This window comes from Rhinoderma darwinii, chromosome 2 (assembly GCF_050947455.1).
Source record: "Rhinoderma darwinii isolate aRhiDar2 chromosome 2, aRhiDar2.hap1, whole genome shotgun sequence".
NCBI classification, from domain to species: domain Eukaryota; kingdom Metazoa; phylum Chordata; class Amphibia; order Anura; family Rhinodermatidae; genus Rhinoderma; species Rhinoderma darwinii.
In genome coordinates this window covers 161,924,902-161,948,204 of record NC_134688.1, presented here as the reverse complement: position 1 = coordinate 161,948,204, position 23,303 = coordinate 161,924,902, and the positions used below count along the sequence as shown (strand labels likewise).

The 23,303-nt window shown below is 42.1% G+C and overlaps 1 protein-coding gene across 1 annotated transcript; it reads right to left on the bottom strand.

Moving 5' to 3' along the window:
* Window positions 1–252: 252 nt before the first annotated feature.
* On the bottom strand, window positions 253–22,935 carry RAP2A (RAP2A, member of RAS oncogene family). The gene is made up of 2 exons (XM_075852406.1): window positions 22,299–22,935; window positions 253–2,179 (listed from the first exon to the last, which is right to left on the bottom strand). The coding sequence occupies exons 1-2, from the start codon at window positions 22,610–22,612 to the stop codon at window positions 1,942–1,944; spliced, it is 552 nt and encodes a 183-aa protein (XP_075708521.1). The 5' UTR covers window positions 22,613–22,935; the 3' UTR covers window positions 253–1,941.
* Window positions 22,936–23,303: the final 368 nt, after the last annotated feature.

Genomic DNA, 23,303 nt, shown 5'->3' with positions numbered 1-23,303 from the left:
CAGAACCCATGAACCGAACACTGACGCAGATGTGAACGAAGCCTTAGCGAGTTCTATGATGGGTCTTAAAGTCTTACCGCCTACCTTCTGGTAGTAGTGATATGGGTTAATGACCAGCAGTCGGCAGGTGATACAATGCCCCCAATAGCAAAATATACACTGTAAATCTCTTGATATTTTGCAATAACATATTAGTATTTATTTTTATGTTTGTCAAATTTTGAAAATAAATATATTTAAATGGAACCAAAACAAAAGTTAAATATAGTTTATTTTTTGCCAGTTGTTGAAAAACGTGTGCTGCAGAAACCAGTAACATCTGTTCCTCCAAAGATTATGGAAAGCATTTAAATCACTTGCCCAAATAAAGGAATCTTACAAACTATGATATTTTAAAATGCACAACTGCATTTCAAGGTGCAAGTCAATCTTGAAGACTTTCCCAGACCAGAAAAAATAAATCCTTAGTGACGAGAGAAAAAACATAAAAGAAAAACAAAATGCATTGAGTTCCTTTAGACCACAGTCTATAGTGCTTTAAAAGGACTTCAATATTTATGGGGTGTCAATCACATGTGCAAAATACAATATTTTACTCTAATTTCTTTACTTGGAACAATATACAATAAATTTAGCTCGATAACATAGCACATTCCATTCATTTTACGCTACTGAACAGAAGTAAAGGGTTCATTATGGATTCAATTGGGAGCTCCAACCTAAAATATGAAAGAAAACAAATCTTGCACATAAAGTAACGGAACAGAATGCTAAATGTGCTAAGTGGTTACACCCCAATGTCCTTCACAAGCAGCTAATAAAAAAAAGAAATTACTATTTTCTTTGTAAGTGACGTAACACATTCTTTTCCGAGTCACAAGATATAGCAATTCTCCGGGATAGTTCAGTGCACACATTTTACGCTGTGGAGCAAATACAAAGACCCTCAGCTCAAATACAAGAATTGTAAACCAGCATACAAATTTACGGTACATTCACACGGCTTCTCACTCTCACAAAAGAAAAAAAAAAAAACTATTCTACCAAATATTAGAAGATGGGTTTTAGCAGAGTATGGGTGTTTTTCCCATGACCGTATGCAATATGGATTTTTCTCCTAAATTGTAACTCCATTCAAATTTTGTTTCAGACAAGATTAAGTAAGTAACTTGCATTTGTGCGCAGTTGCCCATGCAAATAATATTCGAATCCAATCCAAATTAAACGTAGTCAGTTCAGAACACATCAACATCACAATAGCCCGTCAGCATCAAGTTAAAAAAAAATCCCTTATATTCAATGTCAATCTGTTACGCTAAATAGAAACAAGCCAATAACATAGTGAGAACCATGTTAGAAGTATTGAGGTCCATAATCATTGGGAAGCATACCGAAAATAAAACCTTGCTCCCTCAACTGGAGGCAACATGGCTTAAATTCCCAAAACAAGACAATCCCGTGTCCAACATCTTCATCGAGTTGATTCGTCATCCATTTGCGAGATGGAGGAATTCAGAGTGGTTCGGATGCTTTTCAGAAACACAATGGGATGTCAGTCAGCTCTGTAAATATATGTGCCTCTTGCCATCCAGTTCAGGAAGAAAACCAGCAGTGGTTGAGGTTGCTGCTTTGTGTACGGTCTTCGCTTTATCTTGTAGGAATAGTCTCTGCAATCTAGGTCTTTTTTTTAACGTGGCGGAATATGATTGCTGTAGAAATGTACACCACATATTACTTTCTAAAGTACAATTTATCAATTGTCAAAACTACAGATCAAGATCACCTGGGTTCTACAAATAGTAACCATGTTTTATATGCAGTCCTCTCGCAATGCTTTTCTTTGGGTAAACACGTGGGAAAAAAAACCCGAAAAAAAACCAAACTTTTTTTTTAAACCTTTGCAGCTAAAATAGTCATGTCTACCTAAATTACATAAAACCGCTATTGTATATTGCACGCAGAACAGCAAGGGTCATCCTTATCAGGCTGAGCTGCATAGTTCATTTGTCTCACAATCTCTGCAAAGAGCTCATCCACCATTGTTTTACTTTTCGCTGATGTTTCCATGAAAGGACATCCCCAGTCTTCGGCCAAGGCACGTCCTTCGTTGGATGATACTTCACGTTCACTTTCTAGGTCAACTTTATTGCCAACCAAGATCACTGGGACCTTTTCATATCTGTATAGAAAAAAAAAAAAAAAGAAAATCAATAATAAAAAAAATACTGATATATAGGGTCATAAACACCAGTTTAGTAAAGTAGGTTTTTTTAATGTGCGGACTTTCCATTTTGATGCGTAAAACAGGTGCAGATTTTGGTGCATTTTTTTTTTATCCCGAGACGGAAATGCTATATAAATTAGATTGCTGTGGATGTTAAAATTTGCACTGCAGGTCAATTTGTGTGCCGAAAAATTCTGCACCGTGTTGATATTACTTAAATTACTGTTCACTTTACAGATACTTTATTATGCTGCAGATTTACCACAGGAAAATATGTGCGGCAAATCTGCACGTAATATGCATTGTGTGCATGTGGTCTAAGAGTAAAGCGCAAAAACACCAAAACAGACTTTTATACGTATAATTTAATAATAAAAGTTATGAATACATAGAAACAATATCTCTGCCACACCATATATGGGGAGGCTTAGGCTTACTAGTCTTCTACTCCAATTTGTCATAACATTACCGCAGTGTAAATACATCCAGATTCTGCAAAAATGTTTTAAAAAAGAAGGAATTTAAGGTGCATTTTTCTAGAACTGTGATTATACAGACGGCTCCGTTGGTCAAACTTCAAGCCTGTTCTGAAAAAAAAACCAAAAGCTGCATTCTGGTTGTCATAGGCCACTTCATAAGTAAGGTATATGACAAACCTCATTGTGAAAGTACCGTATGTACACAGACAACCTCAGTTGAGACAGGGTAGATTAAAAAGTGAGCTGGTGGAGATCTCCCCCCCCCCCCCAACCCTCCTCATTAACCCCTTAGTGACCACCAATACGCCTTAGGCTAGGCCGTCGCCTTTTCACGACAGCCCAGTCCAAGTCCTGCACGGGTGTCCCGTGTAGGCTGGAGTGGGTGCTCGGGTGTCTGATGACAGCCAGGCTCCAGCGGCCACGATCGAAGTTTACTTAGATTGCGGCTGTTTAACCCGTTAAATGCTGCGGTCAATAGCGACCGCTGCATTTAGAAAATTTGCAGAGGGAGGGACTCCCTCCCTCACCCATCGGCGGCCCTCAAATGCAATTGCGGGCCTACGATGGGGTGCCATGACAGCCAGGGGCCTGATAAAGGCCCTCAGGTCTGCCCTGGGTATATGCCTATTAGGACATGCCAGAGACATGGCCTAATAGATTGCCTGTCCGTTTTACACGGACAGGCAATAATGCTTTGGTATACTAAGTATACCAGCACGTGAAACGGCCGTAGGCAACTCCACATCCTGACCTAGATCCTTTTTTGTAATAAAGAAAATATTTTTTGCCAGCTTCGGTGAGTGCCTCGATCATTCCTCTACATATATATTCAGCTTTTTGTGCTATTCTTTCGAAGAGCAACTCCGTGGCAATTTACCTGCAATCATCCAACAGTAAGCAAGCCATATTTCAACTCCTATTCCGACTGTGCGGTTTTGGTAGTGCCAGCCTCTTTCCTTCTTCCCATTGATTATTTAGTAAAAGTGTCAAAAAATTAAATTAAAAAGTACACGTGATATATCGCCGCGACAGTAATGATCCAAACAATAAAGTTAAAGAGGCTCTGTCACCACATTATAAGTGGCCTATATTGTACATGTGATTGGCGCTGTAATGTAAATTACAGCAGTGTTTTTATTTAGAAAGCGTCATAGACTTCTCTCCATTCATTTATACAGCACATAGCGATATAGCTATATCGCCATGTGCAGCCACATACACACGGTAACGTTACTGCAGTGTCATGACAATGAATATATATTACCTCCAGCCAGGACGTGATGTGTAATCAGAATCCTGACCACTTCTGTAGCGTCTCTGTGATTTACAGCACAGCACAGCGAGATCTCGCTGTAAATGACAGTTTACAGCGAAATCTCACGAGACTACGCCTGCTATGCTGTAAATCACAGAGAAGTGGACAGGATTCTGAATACACATGACGTCCTGGCTGAAGGTAATGTATATTCACTGTCAGGACACTGCAGTAACGTTATAGTTTGTTTATGTGGCTGCACATAGCGATATAGATATATCGCTATCTGCAGTGTAAATGAATGGAGAGAAGTGTATGACGCCGATTGGTCAGCGTCATACACTCCTCTGTACAATATCCACTTGGCCATATAGTAAAACACGCCCAGTTCTCCGTTGAGAAACTCATTAGCATAAAGCTAATATAGGTCATAACTTCTTCAGAAATGATAGTTTCTCTAAATAAAAAACACTGCGTAATCTACATTACAGCGCCGATCACATTATGTACAAGATAGGCCACTCAATGTGGTGACAGAGCCTTTTTAACATGTAATTCACTAGGTGAATCCCGTAAAGGAAAAAAAAAAAAAACGCAAACAGCGAAATTGCTATTTTTTTTCCATTGTCCCCCAAAAAAGTAATAAAAGTTAATCAATCAATAAGTCCCACGTACCCTAAAACAGTACCAATCTAAACTACGTCTCGTCCCGCAAAAGACAAGCCCACATATCACTATATTGACGGAAAAATGTAAAAAAAAAAAATTACGTCTCTTGGAAAGAAACGATGCAAAAACAAATAATTTTAGTCCAAAAGAGTTTATTGTGCAAAAGTAGTAAGACGTAAAAAACACCTCTACATATGTGGTATCATCGTAATCGCACTGACCCATAGAATAAATGTAACATGTTATTTACGCCGCACAGTGAATGCCGTGAATTTAAAACGCATAGGACAATGATGGAATTTCAGGATTTTTTCCTATCCCCCCCTCAAAAAAAAAAAAGTTTATATATGTTAATAAAAAAAATGGTGCCATTAAAAAGTACAACTAATCCCGCAAAAAAGCAAGTCCTCATACAGCTATGTCGACGGAAAAATAAAAAAAAAGTTATAGCTCTTTGAATGCAACTATAGAATAACGAAAAAAATTGCTTGTCATTAGGGCATAAAATAGGCTGGTCACTAAGGTGTAAAAGAGGTTCTAAGCCTAAGGATATTTTTTGAGAAATCTAATTGATAATGCAACCTAAGATGGTAAATAGTATGATTTGACTGCTGCCAAGTCGTTCCTCCTTTTTACCGCTTCGAGCCAAGTCACGACAGCAGGGCTCAACCGTAGTGGTGTGCACAACCGCGGTGTGTCATCCGCAGGCCGTGCACATGGCCTCGTGCATTCATTTCTATGAGCCTGGACCGCAAAACGCGGCCGTAATATGACATGCCCTATCTTTTTGCGGTCCAGGCTCCTGGGCAATGCACGGACCATGGAAACCATGGTCGTGTGCATGGGACCATTGAAATGAATTGCGGCAAAAATAAGTTTGTTTGCATGGGGCCTTAGTAGAGATCAGTTTTTAAAGTCATGTACCGACTCCAACTCAGGCGTCAAAATAAAAATATTAAATATTATACAGTACCAGTCAAAAGTTTGACACCTTTTCATTCAATATTTTTTTTATGCTCTACATTGTAGATTCATATTGAAGACATGAAAACTTTGAAGGAACACACATGGAATTAAGTGGTAAACAAAAAATGTGTTGAACAAACCAGAATATGTTTTTTATTTTAGATTCTTCAAAGTAGCCCCCTTTTGCTTTGATAATGGTGCATTACTGGGGATACTGTTCGTAATTCATTCAGAATTCAAGGAACACTTAACCAGCATGGCTACCACAGCATTCTGTAACATGCCATCCAGTTTGGTTTGCGCTTAGTGGGACCATCATTTCTTTTTCCAACAGGACAATGACCCCAAACACACCTCCAGGCTATGTAAGGGTTAATTTACCAAGGACGACAGTGATTGAGTGCTCAGATGACATGGCTGAGTTGGGGATGAGCTGGACCGCAGAATGAAGGAAAAACAGCCAAGTGCTCAGCACTTCTGGGAACTCCTTCAAGACTGCTGTCAAACCATTCTAGGTGACTACCTCATGAAGCAGATTAAAAGAATGGCAAGAGTGTTTTCTTTCAGTGATTCGTCAATAATCAATGTTAGACTCAGGTAAGGTTGGAAGATTTCTCCAGAACTCTATGGGCAATCTGTGCAGGGATCAAGTACCAGCACATGAGAACCAGGGTCATTTTTTATTTTAACACTAAAGTGGGCCAGGTGCAAAATTTACATGAGTGGGCCACTCCTCCTGAACAGACTGGAGTGCAGAGGGTTAATATTGTCTTTGTTCCCAGTGATCGCGCTGCACTAGGAACTGTGAGTGCCAGGGCTGTGCTGTAGTGTCCGGTGTTTATTACATGGTCTACCACTCTTCTGTGCAAACCTCTTCCCTGCTCCTATATTCCCCCCCCCCCCTTAGCACCGAGCCAATCCGCTCAGATGCCGTGGCATGGCTATGCCGGATTTGCGGCTATGGGTTCCTCTGCCGCTCCCTCCAGATTTGCGGTGGAACATTTCTGACGCAAATCCAGTATGCGTGGACATATCCTTAACCCCTTCAAGACACAGCCTGTTTTGGCCTTCAGGACACAGCCAATTTTTTCAAATCGGACATGTTTCACTTTATGTGGTAATAACTTCGGAATGCTTTTACCTATCCAAGCGATTCTGAGATTGTTTTCTCGTGACACATTGGACTTTATGATACTGGCAAAATTTGCTCGATACATTAAGTATTTAATTGTGAAAAACACCAAAATTTAGCGAAAAATTGCAAAAATTAGCATTTTTCTAAATTTATATGTATCTGCTTGTAAGACAGGCAGTAATACCACACAAAATTGTTGCTAATTAACATCACCCATATGTCTACTTTAGATTGGCATCGTTTTTTGAACATCCTTTTATTTTTCTATGACATCACAAGGCTTAGAACTTTAGCAGCAATTTCTCACATTTTCAAGAAAATTTCAAAAGGCTATTTTTACAGGGGCCAATTCAGTTGTGAAGTGGATTTTAGGGCCTTATATATTAGAAACCCTCAATAAGTCACCCCATTTTAAAAACTTCACCCCTCAAAGTATTCAAAACAGCATTTAGAAAGTTTCTTAACCCTTTAGATGTTTCACAGGAATTAAGGCAAAGTAGATGTGAAATGTTCAAATTTCTTTTTTTTTTGCAGAAATTCATTTTTCATCTATTTTTTTTGTAACACAGAAAGTTTTACCAGAGAAATGCAACTCAATATCTATTGCCCAGATTCTGCAGTTTTTAGAAATACCCCACATGTGGCCCTAGTGCACTTATTGACTGAAGCACAGGCCTCAGAAGCAAAGGAGCACCTAGTGGATTTTGGGGCCTCCTTTTTATTAGAATATATTATAGGCACCATGTCGGATTTGAAAGGCTCTTGCGGCACCAAAACAGTGGAAATCCCCCAAAAGTGACCCCATTTTGGAAACTATACCCCTTGAGGAAATTATCTAGGGGTATAGTGAGCATTTTGACCCCGCAGGTTTTTTGCAGAAATTATTGGAAGTAGGCCGTGAAAATGAAAATCTAAATTCTTTCAAAGAAAATGTAGGTTTAGCTTATTTTTTCTAATTTCCACAAGGACTAAAAGGAGAAAATGCACCACTACTTTTGTAAAGCAATTTCTCCCGAGTAAAACAGTACCTTGCATGTGGTCATAAACGGCTGTTTGGACACACGGCGGAGATTAGAAGGGAAAGAGCGCCATTTGGCTTTTGGAGCTCAAATTTAGCAGGAATGGTTTGCGGAGACTACGTCGCATTTGCAAAGCCCCTAAGGGACCAAAACAGTGAAAACACCAAAAAAGTGACTCCATTTAGGAAACTACACCCCTTGAAGAATCCATCTAGGGGTGTAGTGAGCATTTTGAACCCACAGGGGCTTCATATATTTTATTAGAATTGGGCAGTGAAGATAAAAAAAATCCTTTTTTTCCAATAAGACATAGCTTTAGCTCAACATTTTTCATTTTCTCAACAAATAAAGGAATAAAAGAGCCCCAACATTTGTAAAGCAACTTCTCAGGAGTACGGCAATACCCTATTTGTGGTCATAAACTGCTGTTTGGGCATATGGCAAGGATCAGAAGAGAAGGAGTGCCGTTTGGCTTTTGGAGCACAGATTTTGCTGGATTGATTTCTTGACACCATGTCACTTTTGCAAAGCTCCTAAGTTACCAGTACAGTGGAAACTCCCCAAAAGTCACTCGATTCACAAAACTACACCCCTTGAGGAATCCATCTAGGGGTGTAGTGAGCATTTTGACCCTACAGGTGTTTCATAGATTTTATTAGAATTGGGCAGTGAAAATAAAAAAAATCCTTTTTCTTCAATAAGACGTAGTTTTAGCTGAAAATGTTTCATATTCTCAACAAATAAATGAAAAAAAGCACCCCAACACTGGTAAAGCAACTTCTCCTGTGTACGGCAATACCACATATGTGGTCATAAACTGCTGTTTGGGCACAGAGTAGGGCTCCGAAGGGAAGGAGCGCCATTTGGCTTTTGGAGTACAGATTTTGCTGGATTGGTTTCTGGTCGCTATGTCGCATTTGCAAAGTCCCTGTGGGACTAAAACAGTGGATCCCCCCCAGAAGTGACCCCATTTTGGAAACTACACCCGTCAAAGTATTCACCTAGGGGTGTAGTGAGCATATTAACCCCACAGGTGATTGGCAGAAATTGGCGTGCACGCGATGTTGCAGAGTGAAAAGGGTTTTTCAATAGATATGCCAATATGTGGCGCCCAGCTTGTGCCACTGGAGACACACACCCCAAAAATTGTTAAAAGGGTTCTCCCGGGTATGGCGATGCCATATATGTGGAAGTAAACTGCTGTTTTGGCACACTGTATCGTTCAGAAGGGAGGTAGCGCCATTTGGCTTTTGGAGCGTGGATTTTGCTTGTAGTAGTTTTGTTTTGAGTCTTACTGGTGTTTCCGTTTATAATGTGGGGGTACATGTAAGGCGGGCGGAGTATATAAGGGGCATAGTCAGGTGGTATAGTGGGGTAAAAAAAAACAATAAAATAATCCATAGATGTGTGTTATGCTGTGACTTTCTGCACAGGCCGGTGTCGCACTAATAAATGGTCTTTACTTAGTCCCCTTTTGGACCACACTCTGGACCTTTGCAGTTTGGGGGATTTTGCAGGAAAGTGTTGTCCTGGTATAATACGGGCGCCCTCACTTCCAGCGGATATGTTTGGGCCCTCCCCTTCCTGGTTCCCTAATTTTAGGGGCCTTGATAATTCGCCACTTGAAACAGAAGAAACGTTCCCCTCGGGTCGGCACAACTGCATATTTTTATTTCCTGGCTTATTGGTGCCTTGACTAATTTTATTTTTTCATAGACGTAGTGGTATGAGGGCTGTTTTTTTTTTGTGTGACGAGCTGTAGTTTTTATTTGTACTATTTTGGGGCACATGCGACTTTTTGATCACTTGTTATCCTTTTTTTTTGGGAGGCAAGGTGACCAAAAAACAGCAATTCTGGCATATTTTTTTAGTTCTTTTTATACAGCGTTCACCACGCATTATAAATTACATGTTCACGTTATTCTGCGTGTCAGTCCGATTCCGGTGATACCTAATTTATAGCACTTCTTATGTTTTACAACTTTTTGCACAATAAAATTACTTTTGGAAAGAGAATGGATTTTTTCTGTCGCCAAGTTGTGAGAGCCAGAACGGTTTTACATTTTTCGTCGACGGAGCTGTATGACGGCTTGTTTTTAGCGAGACGAGTTATAGTTTTTATTGGTACCATTTTTAGGTACATGCGACTTTTTGATCACTTTTTATTTCAATTTTTGGAAGACAAAGTGACCAAAAAATAGCAATTATGTCAGTATTTTTTAGTTTGTTTTTTTTACGGCGTTCACTGCGCTGGATAAATAACATAATATTTTATAGTTAAGGTCGTTACGGTCGCAGCGATACCAAATATGTATGGCTTTATTATTTTTTTCAATAATAAATGACTTGATAAGGGTAAAAGGGCGATTGTGTTTTGTGTTATTATTTAAAACTTTTATTGTATTTTTTACAACTTTTATTTTTACTTTTTTTACACTTTTTTTTACACTTTTCTTTAGTCACACTAGGGGACTTGAAGGTCCAACTGTTTTATTGATGTTCTAATACATTGCACTACCTATGTAGTGCAATGTATTAGAACTGTCAGTTGTTCACTGACAGCAAGCCGATCAGGCTCCGCCTCCGGGCGGGGCCTAATCGGCTAACGTAATGGCAGATAGGAAGCCATTGTTAGGCATCCTGTTGCCATAGTAGCAGTCGCCAGCCTTGCCATCGCGTGGCAAGGCTGCCGATTGCATACAAACCACTTTGATGCAGCGATTGCATTGAATCGCTGCATTGAAGGGGTTAATGCTAGGAATCGGAGCTAGCTCCGGTTCCTGGCGATAGATCGGGGTGTCCGCTGTAACATACAGCGGACACCCACTGCTGATGACGCCGGCTCAGCTTCTGAACCGGAAGCTGAGCCGGCGCCATCTTGCCGATGGTACCGGAAGCCTCCTGGGCCCCGCCGACGACGGGGCATAGGAGGATTCCGTTACTGGCGAACCGGGAGGTAAGTATTACCCCTCCGATCGCATTTGCAGCCACCGGCAACCCAGCGATCACGTTGCTTTGTCGCCGGTGGCTATAAACTCCTCACATGCTGCGATCTCTATTGAACGCAGCATGTGAGGGGTTAATCGGTCGGATCGGAGGCTAGCTCCGGTCCTGGCCGATACCTCAGGGTGACAGCTGTAACATATAGCTGTCACCCGGCGGTGATGTCGCTGGCTCAGCTCCTGAGCCAGCTTCATCTCCATCACGTACAGTTACGTGGAGATGCGGGAAAAGGCCATCTCCCATCACGTAACTGTACGTGAAAATGCGGGAAGGGGTTAAGGAGCAAAATCTCAGTCATAAATTACAGTAGGTCACCGCCGGTGTTTATCAATACATGAGGCAACTTTTGGGTAATAACCAAGCATGACGTAGGTTATATCAGAAATTTAGGTTTGGACCAGCTACAAAAATGGTTCAAACCTGAAGTTCTGATAACCATGCGCTGTGAAGGGTTTATTACACAAAACGCTGCTTTATGTATTGATACACCGAAGCGATGTTTTGGGTGACAGGGATTGCTAATAAAGAATGACTTGAAGCATATCACCCACTATCCTATTCGTCTACTTTCTAGGTATTGCCAGTGGAGAGGACAATCTGTGCAGGAAAAATATTTATGGGTGCACATTCCCTAATAAAGGGGAGTCTACCGCATGAGCCCCAGTTTAAGAACACACAACCGAAGAGGGTGTAGTCATGTGTTGCACAGTTTTAAGCTACAAATACCACCAGGTAACATGACCAAATCCTGTAAGACCATGGTTGAAGCCCTAGCCCAGTGACATCTAACCAGGGTATCCTGGAAGGCAGTGACAAGAGCTGCCACTTTTACAGTTGGGATGTAAATTTCAGCAAGCCCTAAAATTTTTGGCATGAGGGGGACAGGCAAAGCGAGAAAAAAAAACCAAACCCTGTCCAGAACATAAAATGCTTTATTTATCCCTACACCAAAATTCTTTGAAGCAATAAATGTGAAAATGGGTTCTCGAGAGTGAAAACATTTTACAGAGGGTTCAATGGTAAAAGAGGTTGAGAATCCCTTCCTGTTAAAGGGTTTGTCCCACAAAGAACATTTATCACCTATCCAATGGATTGGTAATAAATGTTTGATTGCTGGGGGCCCCACACAATCATTGGAATCCAAAGCCCCGTCCCTCCTCACTGCAGTTGTGCGAGTTTGAATGGAGCGGTGGACATTCACGCACCATGCTGCTCCCTTCGACGTCTATGGGGCCGAGCATTCTAGTGATTGGTGTGGGTCCCAGCAGATCCCTGTAGATAAATGGCTATTGTAGGATAACCCTTAATATTTCAGAGTCCTGTATAGTAGATTAAATACGCCACAGATGAAAGTAGAATTAAAGTCAACTTTCAAAGCTTGTTCCGGTGTGTGAACAGTGCTTCAACTTGTCATTTTAAAAACCCATCCAAAATCGCCCTTTAGTAAGGCTGGGTTCACACGACCATGTTACGTCCGTAATGTACGGAACGTATTTCGGCCAGAAGACCCGGACCGAACACACTGCAGGGGGCCGGGCTCCTAGCATCATAGTGATGCACGACGCTAGGAGTCCCTGCCTCTGCGTGGAACTACTGTCCCGTACTGTAATCATAATTACAGTACGGGACAGTTGTCCTGCTAAGACCATCCATAATAATTCTAATTCATGTACAAATTAGCGGATTTTTCAGACGGTTTAGACAACAGGAAAAAAGGATTTCATATTTTACAAAGAAAAAAAAAGCTATTTGTTAAACCCCTTAATGCCCTGTGACGTACTATTACATAACGGGCGGTGGACTGAACGCGAACTGACGTACTAATACGCCATAGAGTTAACAGGGTACTGTGTCTGCAGACACAGTTTAAAACCGTAATAGCTTAACGCTATCATGGCTTCAAGGCCAGGACATATGCTAGCCTCTGATCCGGCCGATTAAACCCTTAGATGCCGCATTCAAAAGCGAGCGCTGCATCTATGGTGTCTACAAGCAGATCGGAACTCTGCAATGAAATTGCGGGATTCCGATGACTGCTCAGGCAGACCGGGGTCTAACAAAGGCCTCCTGTCTGCCTAGAACAGATGCCTGCTAGGTCCCGCCCAGAGGCTGGGCCTAAAAGGCGTCCAGCCGCAGTAACAAAAGATGGCGCAGGCTCAGAAGCGGAGCCTGCGACAGCCGCATGTTACAGCTGACACCGTGCCGTAACGGTAGGGAACGGAGCTAGCTCCGATCCCTTTCATTAAACCCCTTAGATGCCGCGATCAAAAGCGATCGCAGCATCTTAGTGAGTTGTAGCGATCGACACTATGTGATCGTGATGATGCCGAGACTTGATATGGCAATCAGCGACCTGATAATAGCTTCGCGGCCTACCACGAACAATAGCCTATTAGGTCCCGCCCACAGACGGGACCTAATAGGCTTGCTGTCAGCGAATGACTGACAGCTCTAATACATTGCACTACGTGGGTAGTGCAATGCATTACAGTAAATATCAGAGGTGCAGGGCCTCAAATCCCCTAGTGGGACAAAAAAAAAAAAGTTTAATAAAAAAGAGTAAAAAAAAAAAAAAAGTTGCAAGTTAATAAAAACAAACACTGCCTTTTTTCCCTATAAGAAGCCTTTTGTTATAGGAAAAAAAATGAAAACGTTAGAAGAAAAAAGTACACATATTTAGTATCACCAAGTCCATAATGACCCAAATATTTTGAACATTGCAAAAAAATAAAATAAAAAACAATGCCAGAATCGCTATTTTTTTTTTTATCACCACCCCTCACAAAGCATGGAATAAAAAGTGATCATAAAGTCCCATGTACCTCAAAATAGTACCAATAAAAACTACAACCTGTCTCGCAATAAACAAGCCCTTACACAGCTTTTTTGAGTGAAAAAAATAAAATAAAAATGGCGACTCAAAATGTGAAGTGTCCAAAAGCGGATAAGATCAGGCACTATTCATCAGTGTGACGCTTGCCACATATCTCTGAATTATTTATTTACCGCATTATTATACTCTCTTATTACGCCCTGATATACCCTGCACAGGTTACACATACCTCCACATTATAAACTGAAATACCAGCAAAACCCCAAACAGAACTACTACCAAGCAAAATCTGCGCTCCAAAAGCCAAATGGCGCTCCCTCCCTTCTGAACCCTAAAGCGTGGCCAAACAGCAGCTTACGTCCACATATATGGCATCGCCATACCCGGGTGAACCAGTTTTACGAGGGGTGTGTCTTTCGGTGGCACAAACTGGGCACAACATATTGTGCACTAAAATGGCATATCGGCAGAAAATTACAATTTTCACTTTGCACCATTCCGATGCGCATTAATTATTAATGGAAAAACAACTGTGGGGGCAAAATGCTCACTACACCCCTTAACATGCCTCAAGGGGTTTAGTTTCCAAAATGGGGGTCACGACTGGGAGGGGGGGGGGGTTGTTTTACTATTTGATCTAGGAGCCCTGCAATTGTGGGTAAATGCTCTGAAAATAACAATAGACCACAAATGTGCATGTTGCTTTTCACTTCAGCTCTGTCATATGTCCAGGCAAATGTTAAATGCCTTGAGGGGTGTAGTTCCAAAAATGGGGTCACTTCTTGGGGGCTTCCACTGTACTCTGGTACCTCAGGGTTTTGCAAATGCAACATGGCGCCCAAAAACCAATCCAGCAGAATCTGCATGCCAAATAGCGCTGATGTCTTTCTGAGCCCTGCTATTTGTCCAGACAGCAGTTTATGACCACACGTGGAATATTTCCATACTCTGGAGAAATGGCTTTACAAATGTTGGGGAGATTTTTCGCCTTTATCCCTGAGGAAATAAAAATATATTCACAAGACCTCTTCAAACAGGACATGGTGCGTAAAATATATTCGAATAAAAAGAAGGCCCCAAAATCCTCAAGGTGCTCCTTTGCTTCAGAGGTCTGTTTCAGTGAATTGGCACACTAGGGCCACACGTGGGATATTTCTAAAAACTGCAGAATGCGGGCCATAAATATTGAGGTGTGTTTCTCTGGTAAAATCTTCTGTTACAGAAAAAAACCAAAAACGATTAAAAATGAATTTCTGCAAAAAACAATACATTTCATCCCTACTTTGCTGTAATTCTTGTCAAACACCTAAAGGGTTAATAAAACGTTCTAAAATGCTGTTTTGAATACTTTGAGGGGTTCAGTTTTTAAAATGGGGATTTGCATTGTATGGGCGCCTCAAAACCACTTCACAACTGAACTCGTCCCTGTAAAAATAGCCTTTGGAAATTTTCTTGAAAATGTGAGAAATTTGTGCTAAAGTTCTAAGCCTTGTAACGTCCTAGAAAAACAAAAAGGATGTTCAAAAAATGATGCCAATCTAAAGTAGACATATGGGAAATGTTAATTCGTAATACCACACAAAAGAAATGCTATCTGTCTTACAAGCAGACATTTAAATTTAGAAAAATGCAAATTTTTCGCAAAATTTGGGTGTTTTTCACAATAAAATACTGAATGTATTGACTAAATTTTACCACTAACTTAAAGTATAATGTGTATCGAGAAAACAATCTCAGAATCGCTTGGATAGGTATAAGCATTCCAGAGTTATTACCACATAAAGTGACACGTCAGATTTTAAAAATGGGGCTGCGTCCTGAACTTGCCAACTAATCCCCTTAAAGAGGCTCTGTCACCAGATTTTGCAACCCCTATCTGCTATTGCAGCAGATAGGCGCTGCAATGTAGATTACAGTAACGTTTTTATTTTTAAAAAACGAGCATTTTTGGCCAAGTTATGACCATTTTTGTAGTTATGCAAATGAGGCTTGCACAAGTCCAAGTGGGTGTGTTTAAAAGTAAAAGTCCAAGTGGGCGTGTATTATGTGCGTACATCGGGGCGTTTTTAATACTTTTACTAGCTGGGCGCTCTGATGAGAAGTAACATCCTCTTCTCTTCAGAACGCCCAGCTTGTGACAGTGCAGATCTGTGACGTCACTCACAGGTCCTGCATCGTGACGGCCACATCGGCACCAGAGGCTACAGTTGATTCTGCAGCAGCATCAGCGTTTGCAGGTAAGTCGATCTTACCTGCAAACGCTGATGCTGCTGCAGAATCAACTGTAGCCTCTGCTGCCGATGTGGCCGTCACGATGCAGGACCTGTGAGTGACGTCACAGATCTGCACTGTCACAAGCTGGGCGTTCTGAAGAGAAGAGGATGTTACTTCTCATCAGAGCGCCCAGCTAGTAAAAGTATTAAAAACGCCCCGATGTACGCACATAATACACGCCCACTTGGACTTTTACTTTTAAACACACCCACTTGGACTTTTGCAAGCCTCATTTGCATAACTACAAAAATGGTCATAACTTGGCCAAAAATTCTCGTTTTTTTAAAATAAAAACGTTACTGTAATCTACATTGCAGCGCCTATCTGCTGCAATAGCAGATAGGGGTTGCAAAATCTGGTGACAGAGCCTCTTTAAGGGGTTAAAAAAAATAAAATGTTCTGTTTCACCACATTCTGAGAGCTATAACTTTTGTATTTTTTCCATCAATGCGGTGTGAGGGTTTATTTTTTGCAGGACGAGCTGTAGTTTTTATTGCCACCTGTTTCCGTAACTCCAATAGAACAGAACAGTGTAGCTCGCATGCTACGCTGCTTCTGTAACTGCCATTCACTACTATGGGAGTTACTGGAGCTACGCGGTTTCAGTAACGACTATTCAATATTTGGTGTGACCACCCTTTGCCTTCAAAACAGCATCAATTCTTCTAGGTAGACTTGCAAAGTCATGGAACTTGGTTAATAATAGACCTGAATATAATACTACAAGTATACCAAACAGATGATAATGATAATTTTCATATGTAGGTTGAAACCGTTATTTACTGTAACAGAAACAGCTGTGTAGGAGGCTTAAAACTGGGTGAGGAACAGCCAAACTGTGCTACAAAGGTGAGGTTGTGGAAGACTGTTTCATGTCACTGGTCCACCATGGCAAGACTGAGCACAGCAGCAAGTCACAATGTAGTTATACTGCATCAACAAGGTCTTTCCCAGGCAAAGATTTAAAAGCAGACTGGGGTTTCAAGATATGCTGTTCAAGCTCATTTGTAGAAGAACAAGGAAACAGGCAACGTTGAGGCTGCATTTCAGCAAATGGGGTTGGGAATTTGATCAGTATTAATAGTGTCCTCAATGCTGAGAAATGCAGGCAGATATTTATCTATCATGAAACACCATCATGGAGGCAACGGATTGGCTCTGAATTTATCACGCAGCAGGACAACGACCCCAAACATACAGCCGATATCATTAAGAACTATCTTTAGCGTAAGGAAAAAGGAGCCGTGAAAGTGATTATAAGGTCTCCACACAGCCCTGATCTCAACATAGAGTCTGCCTGGGATTACATGGAGACAGAAGGATTTGAGGAAGCCTACATCCACAGAAGATCTGTGGTTAGTTCTACAAGATGTTTGGAATAACCTCCCTGACGAATTCCTGTGTGCTAGTGTACCTAAAGAAAGTGATGTTGTTTTGAAGGCAAAGGGTAGTCACACCAAATATTAATTTGCATTAGATTTCTCTTCTGTTCATGCACTTTAAATGTTGTTAATTGATTAAAAAAAACACCTATTTTTGAAAGCGTTCTTACTTTGCAGCATTTTTCCACAACTGCCTAAAACTATTTCACAGTACTATATGTCTGTTTGTATGTGTATATGTGCCCTTGTGTCTATATATGTGCTTGTTTATGCATAGTTACAGTGTGATATATTTGCCTGTATGTCTAAAGATGTGCCTTTATGTATATACAGTATATATGATCCAGTATGTGTGTGTCTATATATGCAGTTAATTTTTGGTTTGAGGGGGGCAGCAATAGAGTCCTGCACAGGGCGCCATCCAACCTAAGGCTGGCCCTGTAAGATTGTCCAAGCAAGCAGATCTACTGATGCCAGCCAAATAGCCAGTAGTAACACTTCAGATCACGCAGGATGTATTAGGCTGGATTCACACGAGCACATTACGTCCGTAATGGACGGAACGTATTTCGGCCGCTAATCCCGGACCAAACACACTGCATGGTGTCGGGCTCCTAGCATCATAGTTATGTACGATGCTAGGAGTCCCTGCCTCTCCGTGGAACTACTGCCCTGTACTGAAAACATGATTACAGTACGGGACAGTTGTCCTGCAGCGAGGCAGGGACTCCTAGCATCGTACATAACTATGATGCTAGGAGCCCGGCTCCCTGCAGTGTGTTCAGTCCGAGACTTCCGGCCAAAATACGTTCCGTCCATTACGGACGTAATGTGCTCGTGTGAATCCAGCCTAAGGGTAAAAGCTACCACATAGATATAATAAAATTCATAGTAATGTATCTATAAAAGAAAGGAAAAACGCTACTGCACACAGAGGGAATTATAAAAGACTATATGAACAGTGTAAGTAGTCAATATCCTTTGGGCATATGAAAACTATGTAGATCAGGCGTTCTGCCTTGAACATGACTTTCACTGCAATTTGACTGAAACAGATTACAGGTTAAGAACTGAAGGGTATGTCCGCATGCACAAAGCGTTACGAAACAAGGCCGTATCGCAAAAAGCGCATTTTAGTACTTGCGGTATTCATTGTGGCCTTGTGTTGATCAGCGATTGCGGCTCATTTAAAGAGTCAATTCTAGGAACCGTTCTGAAAGTTACTACTCAAGAATAACACAACACTAATATGTGAACAGGATTTTTTAAAAAGGCCATTCACTTTTTGTCTTAAAAAAAAAAAAAAAAATTATTTTTTAAATAAACCACAGCATGTCCCCATTTTGCTTCGTTTTCCCTCATACTCAATGAGAAAAAAACTGCATCATTGAAAATCATATGTAAAAACCACAATTACAGTTTTCCATAGAAGCCGTTTTAGTAACATGCTTTGAGCTACAACACTACGTGCGAACAGGGCCTCACATTAATGTAGCATCGGGAAAAATGCTGCATGTGAACGTATCCGTGTGTTTTGGTTTTTTTTCTTACCATTCTGCCAGGATGTAGGCCTTCTCATTGACCTACTGGTGCTGCTGGACAGCTCCAACGCTGACTCTATTGTCCAGGTCATCTTTATTTTTGCCTCTTGAGAATCCATTCTTGATTACCCTATTCCGCCTCACTTTCTTGGCTTCACATAGAAGCCTGTAGTATTCAACTTCTAGACTTTTTGTATAACTACTGATTGATTTTTACTCTTGAGCTACAGTCCAAATGAATAAATTATGTTAGATTCAATCTTGTGGACTGCAGTGGTCACTCAGTAAAAATCAATCAGTAGCACTACAAAAAGTCTAGGTGTAGCCCTGGCCGTACTCTACCAACTGTCGCCACTTACCTGTAACCAGAACGTTGATTGTTTCATGACCACGTCTCTGCCCTATGCTACAAATCGTTGCCATGAATCTGTGTACCGAACTTGGACTGTTACTCCCAATTATCAGCCACTGGACACCGAATTTGCTTCCAGACGTTGACACATTCACTAGAACCCTCTGAGAACTCGTGTGTTGGAAAAAAATAGCATAAGTTCTGAGAGTTTTGCAGCTCTGGACTGTAATACAGGACTGTAACCCAAGACCAGTAGAAATTGGGGAAAATTCATTAAAACGGACATGTCAGATGCCACATTTAATCTAAAGAGCGCTGGAGAAAGGTGTGTCCAATTTATTAAAATTTGCACGCCTCAGTTAGCTGGAGTAGATTTGCGATAATATTTATGCCAATTTCTGGCATAAGTTATTGTAACTTTGTCTAGCTACAGAAGCCCTGTCCATTCAAGGCTCCGCCTACCTTTTGTTAAAGTTTCATGAGCAGCGCACCTAACTTCTGCGTTTTTTTACTAATAAAGTTAGGGCTGGGCAAATTTTTTTCAACCCTATGAACTATTTTCGATTTGAATCTGAATTTTATTTTTGTTAAATAAACTGAAAAAACAGACACATTCCAATGACAGTAGCATAGTTTACAAATTTTGGGAGCCATAGTTGTGATTGGTTGATTAATTTTGGATGCCATAGTTGGTCCAACATGTCCCGTACCCCATTACTTACAGGATGTTATGTAACTACTGGGCCCCGGCTTGTGGCGACCACTTATGTTGTAGATGGGAGGGTCCCCGGATAAAAGTTATGGAATAGGAGCAGAAGTCCGGCATAGGAGCAGAAAAATTGAATTCAAGCTGTGACGGATCTATCAAACCGGAATCAGCGACGGCCAACAGAGGACGATGACTTTTGTAGTCTTATCGATCTTTTCCTGGCATAATCTTGTCCAAATTTATGTGCAGCACAGAAAACACTGAGCAGATTTTCTGGTGTTAATACATGAGAATGCTTTTGGAAAAGTGGATGAAGCTTCAGAGAAGCAGCAGGCGTGATTCATTTGCCAAAAGATTCTCAACACTTTTCTAAGTGGAAAAGTGACAGAAAACACAACAGGTGATTGGTGCGAGGACATTCTGTTCCTCCAGAAATCTTGCCTAATTGCATTGCTATACAGCAGTGGTTCCCAAACTTTGAAGCCGGGGCCCCCATTTGGCCGAGACTTTTGTTTCGAACCTCCCACTACCGTACTTCGCCCCATTTTGTCTGACACTAGATGCCGGTACTTATCTCTATTAGAAAAATAAGTCCCTGCAACATTGAAAACAACGATATTGGAATTTTGAGCCAGATTTTGCTCTGCCTGCGCGGCGATTTTCGCCCGCGGCCATTGAGCACAGCGAGCAAAATATGCCACGAAGTACGCTTTCTCTACCTCCCATTGATGTCAATGGGAGGTCAGAGGCGTAAACGCCCGAAGATAGGGCAAGTCCCTTCTTTTTCCCGCGAGACTTTCTCCGCTTGCGAAAAAAAAAAAAAAAAACGCCTCCGCCTCCCACTGAAATCAAAGGGAGACATTTTCGGACGTTTTTTTGGCACGTTTTCCGCGTAAAAAACACACTGTGTGAACTCCCCCTTAGACATCAAACGTGACTTGATCTTAAGGGCCTGTTCACAGATCTGACCCAAAAACCTAAAAAAAAAAAAGCGTAGCACGCTGCTCTATTGGTTCTAGTAAAATGATGGACACCCATTAAACTCAATTGATTGCATTGGGTGGCGATGGTGTTAGTCATGCAACGGAACCAGCGCATCTGGTATTTTTGTGGTTCTGATCCACTGATGGGAGAACGGCAAGTGAGACACTGACGCAGGTGTGAACAGGCCCTTACTACTGCATTGCTATATAGCCTAAACAGGTACCAGTATCTAGAGGTTTCTAAAAAAAAAAACAAAAACAGGAAGGTTACCGATGGACGTGTGGATAGAAGCGGCCAAAATCAAAGGAAGTCTCTGAGAATATGTGTTTTTTATGATGAGGAGATGAAAAGAACATTACATTCTATGTAAATATAGTGCAATTTGTTTCAATTTCTCCTCATTTTCAACATAAATGGAGACATTCTTGTTTACATCTAGAACCTGAAACCCAAAACAAACCTAATACTTCTCACAGCTAGGAGTTTCCTACAATTGGGAAACCTTGGCTGATACATTGTAGCAAACCCACCAACAAGAGAAAGATTTGTGCTGCTGATGTATTTAGATCAGACAATTTCCAAGACTGGAAACAATTGCAGAAAAACTTGTGTTGTATTAGGTACGAAGCGATATCGGAGGATGTGGCCTTAGGACGTCACACAGATGAAGCATCGCATTGGCTGAAGGAGCGACAAAACGGGTAGCGAGGAGCCGAGCGGATTTCAAAAGTATATTGCAAGGTTTATTTAGATATTTCAACAGGCTGTGCCCATTTTTAACCATGCACCCTCTCTATCCTTCATTTATATAAAAAAACATTTTAAGTTTCTGTTCACATCGCCTTTACGTTTGATGCATACACCTGGGAAACCACAATGTAAAGGTCCGACATTCCATACAATGACTATAGGCCCATCCCATGTTAAAAATGTATATACGGTGCGGTTAATTTTGGCATCTGCTGGGTCAATAAGGCTCTATGGATACCGTCATCATATGCATGGGGAGTATCTCCTGGCTGAATGTACACCAAACGTGGTGTGAACAGAGCCTTATTTTGAGATTAATGTGAAATACTCCTGCACCATAGTGAAGCTAAACAGCAGCAATGCTCCATGTAACATAGAAGAGTGACCCAAGCTTCCCAAACCAGCACACACTGAAATATTAACAGCTGATCACAAGATAAACGCAAGTCTCGCAGTCCTGAAGAACACGATGACAGGAAACCTGCAGGACATGTTCAGAAAGCAACAAAGACTCGATACAGAGGCCAATGGATGTGCAGCAGCTGCAGGTCTCACATACATATATGGTGGATCTGCAAGCAGTGACAGGGAGGCCCAGAGCCCAGTGTAGGCTGACACATACAATAATGGACTGCACCTCAGCCACAACTGCAGAGGCCCCCCATGACACAGCCCACCACACCCTGTACACGGAGCCCCAATACCCCGGAACCCCCACCTCACCTTTTGACGCGGATGATCTGGTCTCTCATGGGCTTGATGTCCTGGAAGCTCTGCTGGTTGACAAGGCTGTACACCAGGATGAAGCCTTGGCCGTTCTTGATGTACAGATCCCGCATAGATGCAAACTGCTCGGTACCGGCCGTGTCAAGGATCTCCAGCACAGAGGGGGACGAGTCCACCTCGATCTCCTTACGATAGAAGTCCTCAATAGTCGGGTCGTACTTCTCGATGAACGTTCCGGTCACGAACTGCACGGTCAGAGCCGACTTGCCGACCCCGCCGCTCCCTAGGACCACTACCTTATACTCGCGCATCGTCCCCCTCCGCTCCCCGGCGGCATGCAACGCTCCTCACACCACGCCGCTTCTCCGCCTCCTCCTCCGTCGTCGCCGCCGCCCCTCTGCAGCGGCTTCCCGAGGCATGGGAAAGAGGCCGGGCTGCTTGGCCCGGTACCCGGAGACCTGCCCCCCTCCACCTCCTGTGCCCACTAAGCGGTGCTTATCCGCTAGCCGCCCCCGGCGTATCGCGCCGGCCTCGCAACAACCCCTCCTCGATGGGCTCTCAGGCCTCGCCCCCTGCGCCGTCACCTCACACCTGCCATAACGATTGGCTCCTATGTCCAATTCCATAGCAACTGTCTGTCCTCCCGAACACGGGGAGGAGACAACTGACAGGACCAATCACCGCCTCCCCTTCACGGGAAGATGCGACGAGAACCAGTAGCCTCCGCAGCCATAGCCAATCGTTGCGTCATTTCACCGACCATTCACAGAAAGCCCCGCCCACTCACGTCACAACGTTGCACAGACAAAAGCAAGGTGCTGGTTGCTGAGGGGGTTACGTTATGTACACCAGTTAGGCTATGTTCACACGCTTAACGGAAAACGACTCCTGATTTTCAGCCGGTTTTTAAGCAACTTGCGTTTTTTGCAGCGTTTTTTACAGCCGTTTTTGGAGCTGTTTTTCTATTGAGCCAATGAAAAACGGCTCAAGAAGTGACATGTA

Excerpts from the sequence above, each read along its gene's own strand:
- RAP2A (XM_075852406.1), bottom strand. The coding sequence starts at position 22,612 with ATGCGCGAGTATAAGGTAGTGGTCCTAGGGAGCGGCGGGGTCGGCAAG. Across the intron at positions 2,180-22,298 it reads CAGATCATCCGCGTCAAAAG|ATATGAAAAGGTCCCAGTGA; the intron begins GTGAGGTGGGGG and ends TTTTCTATACAG.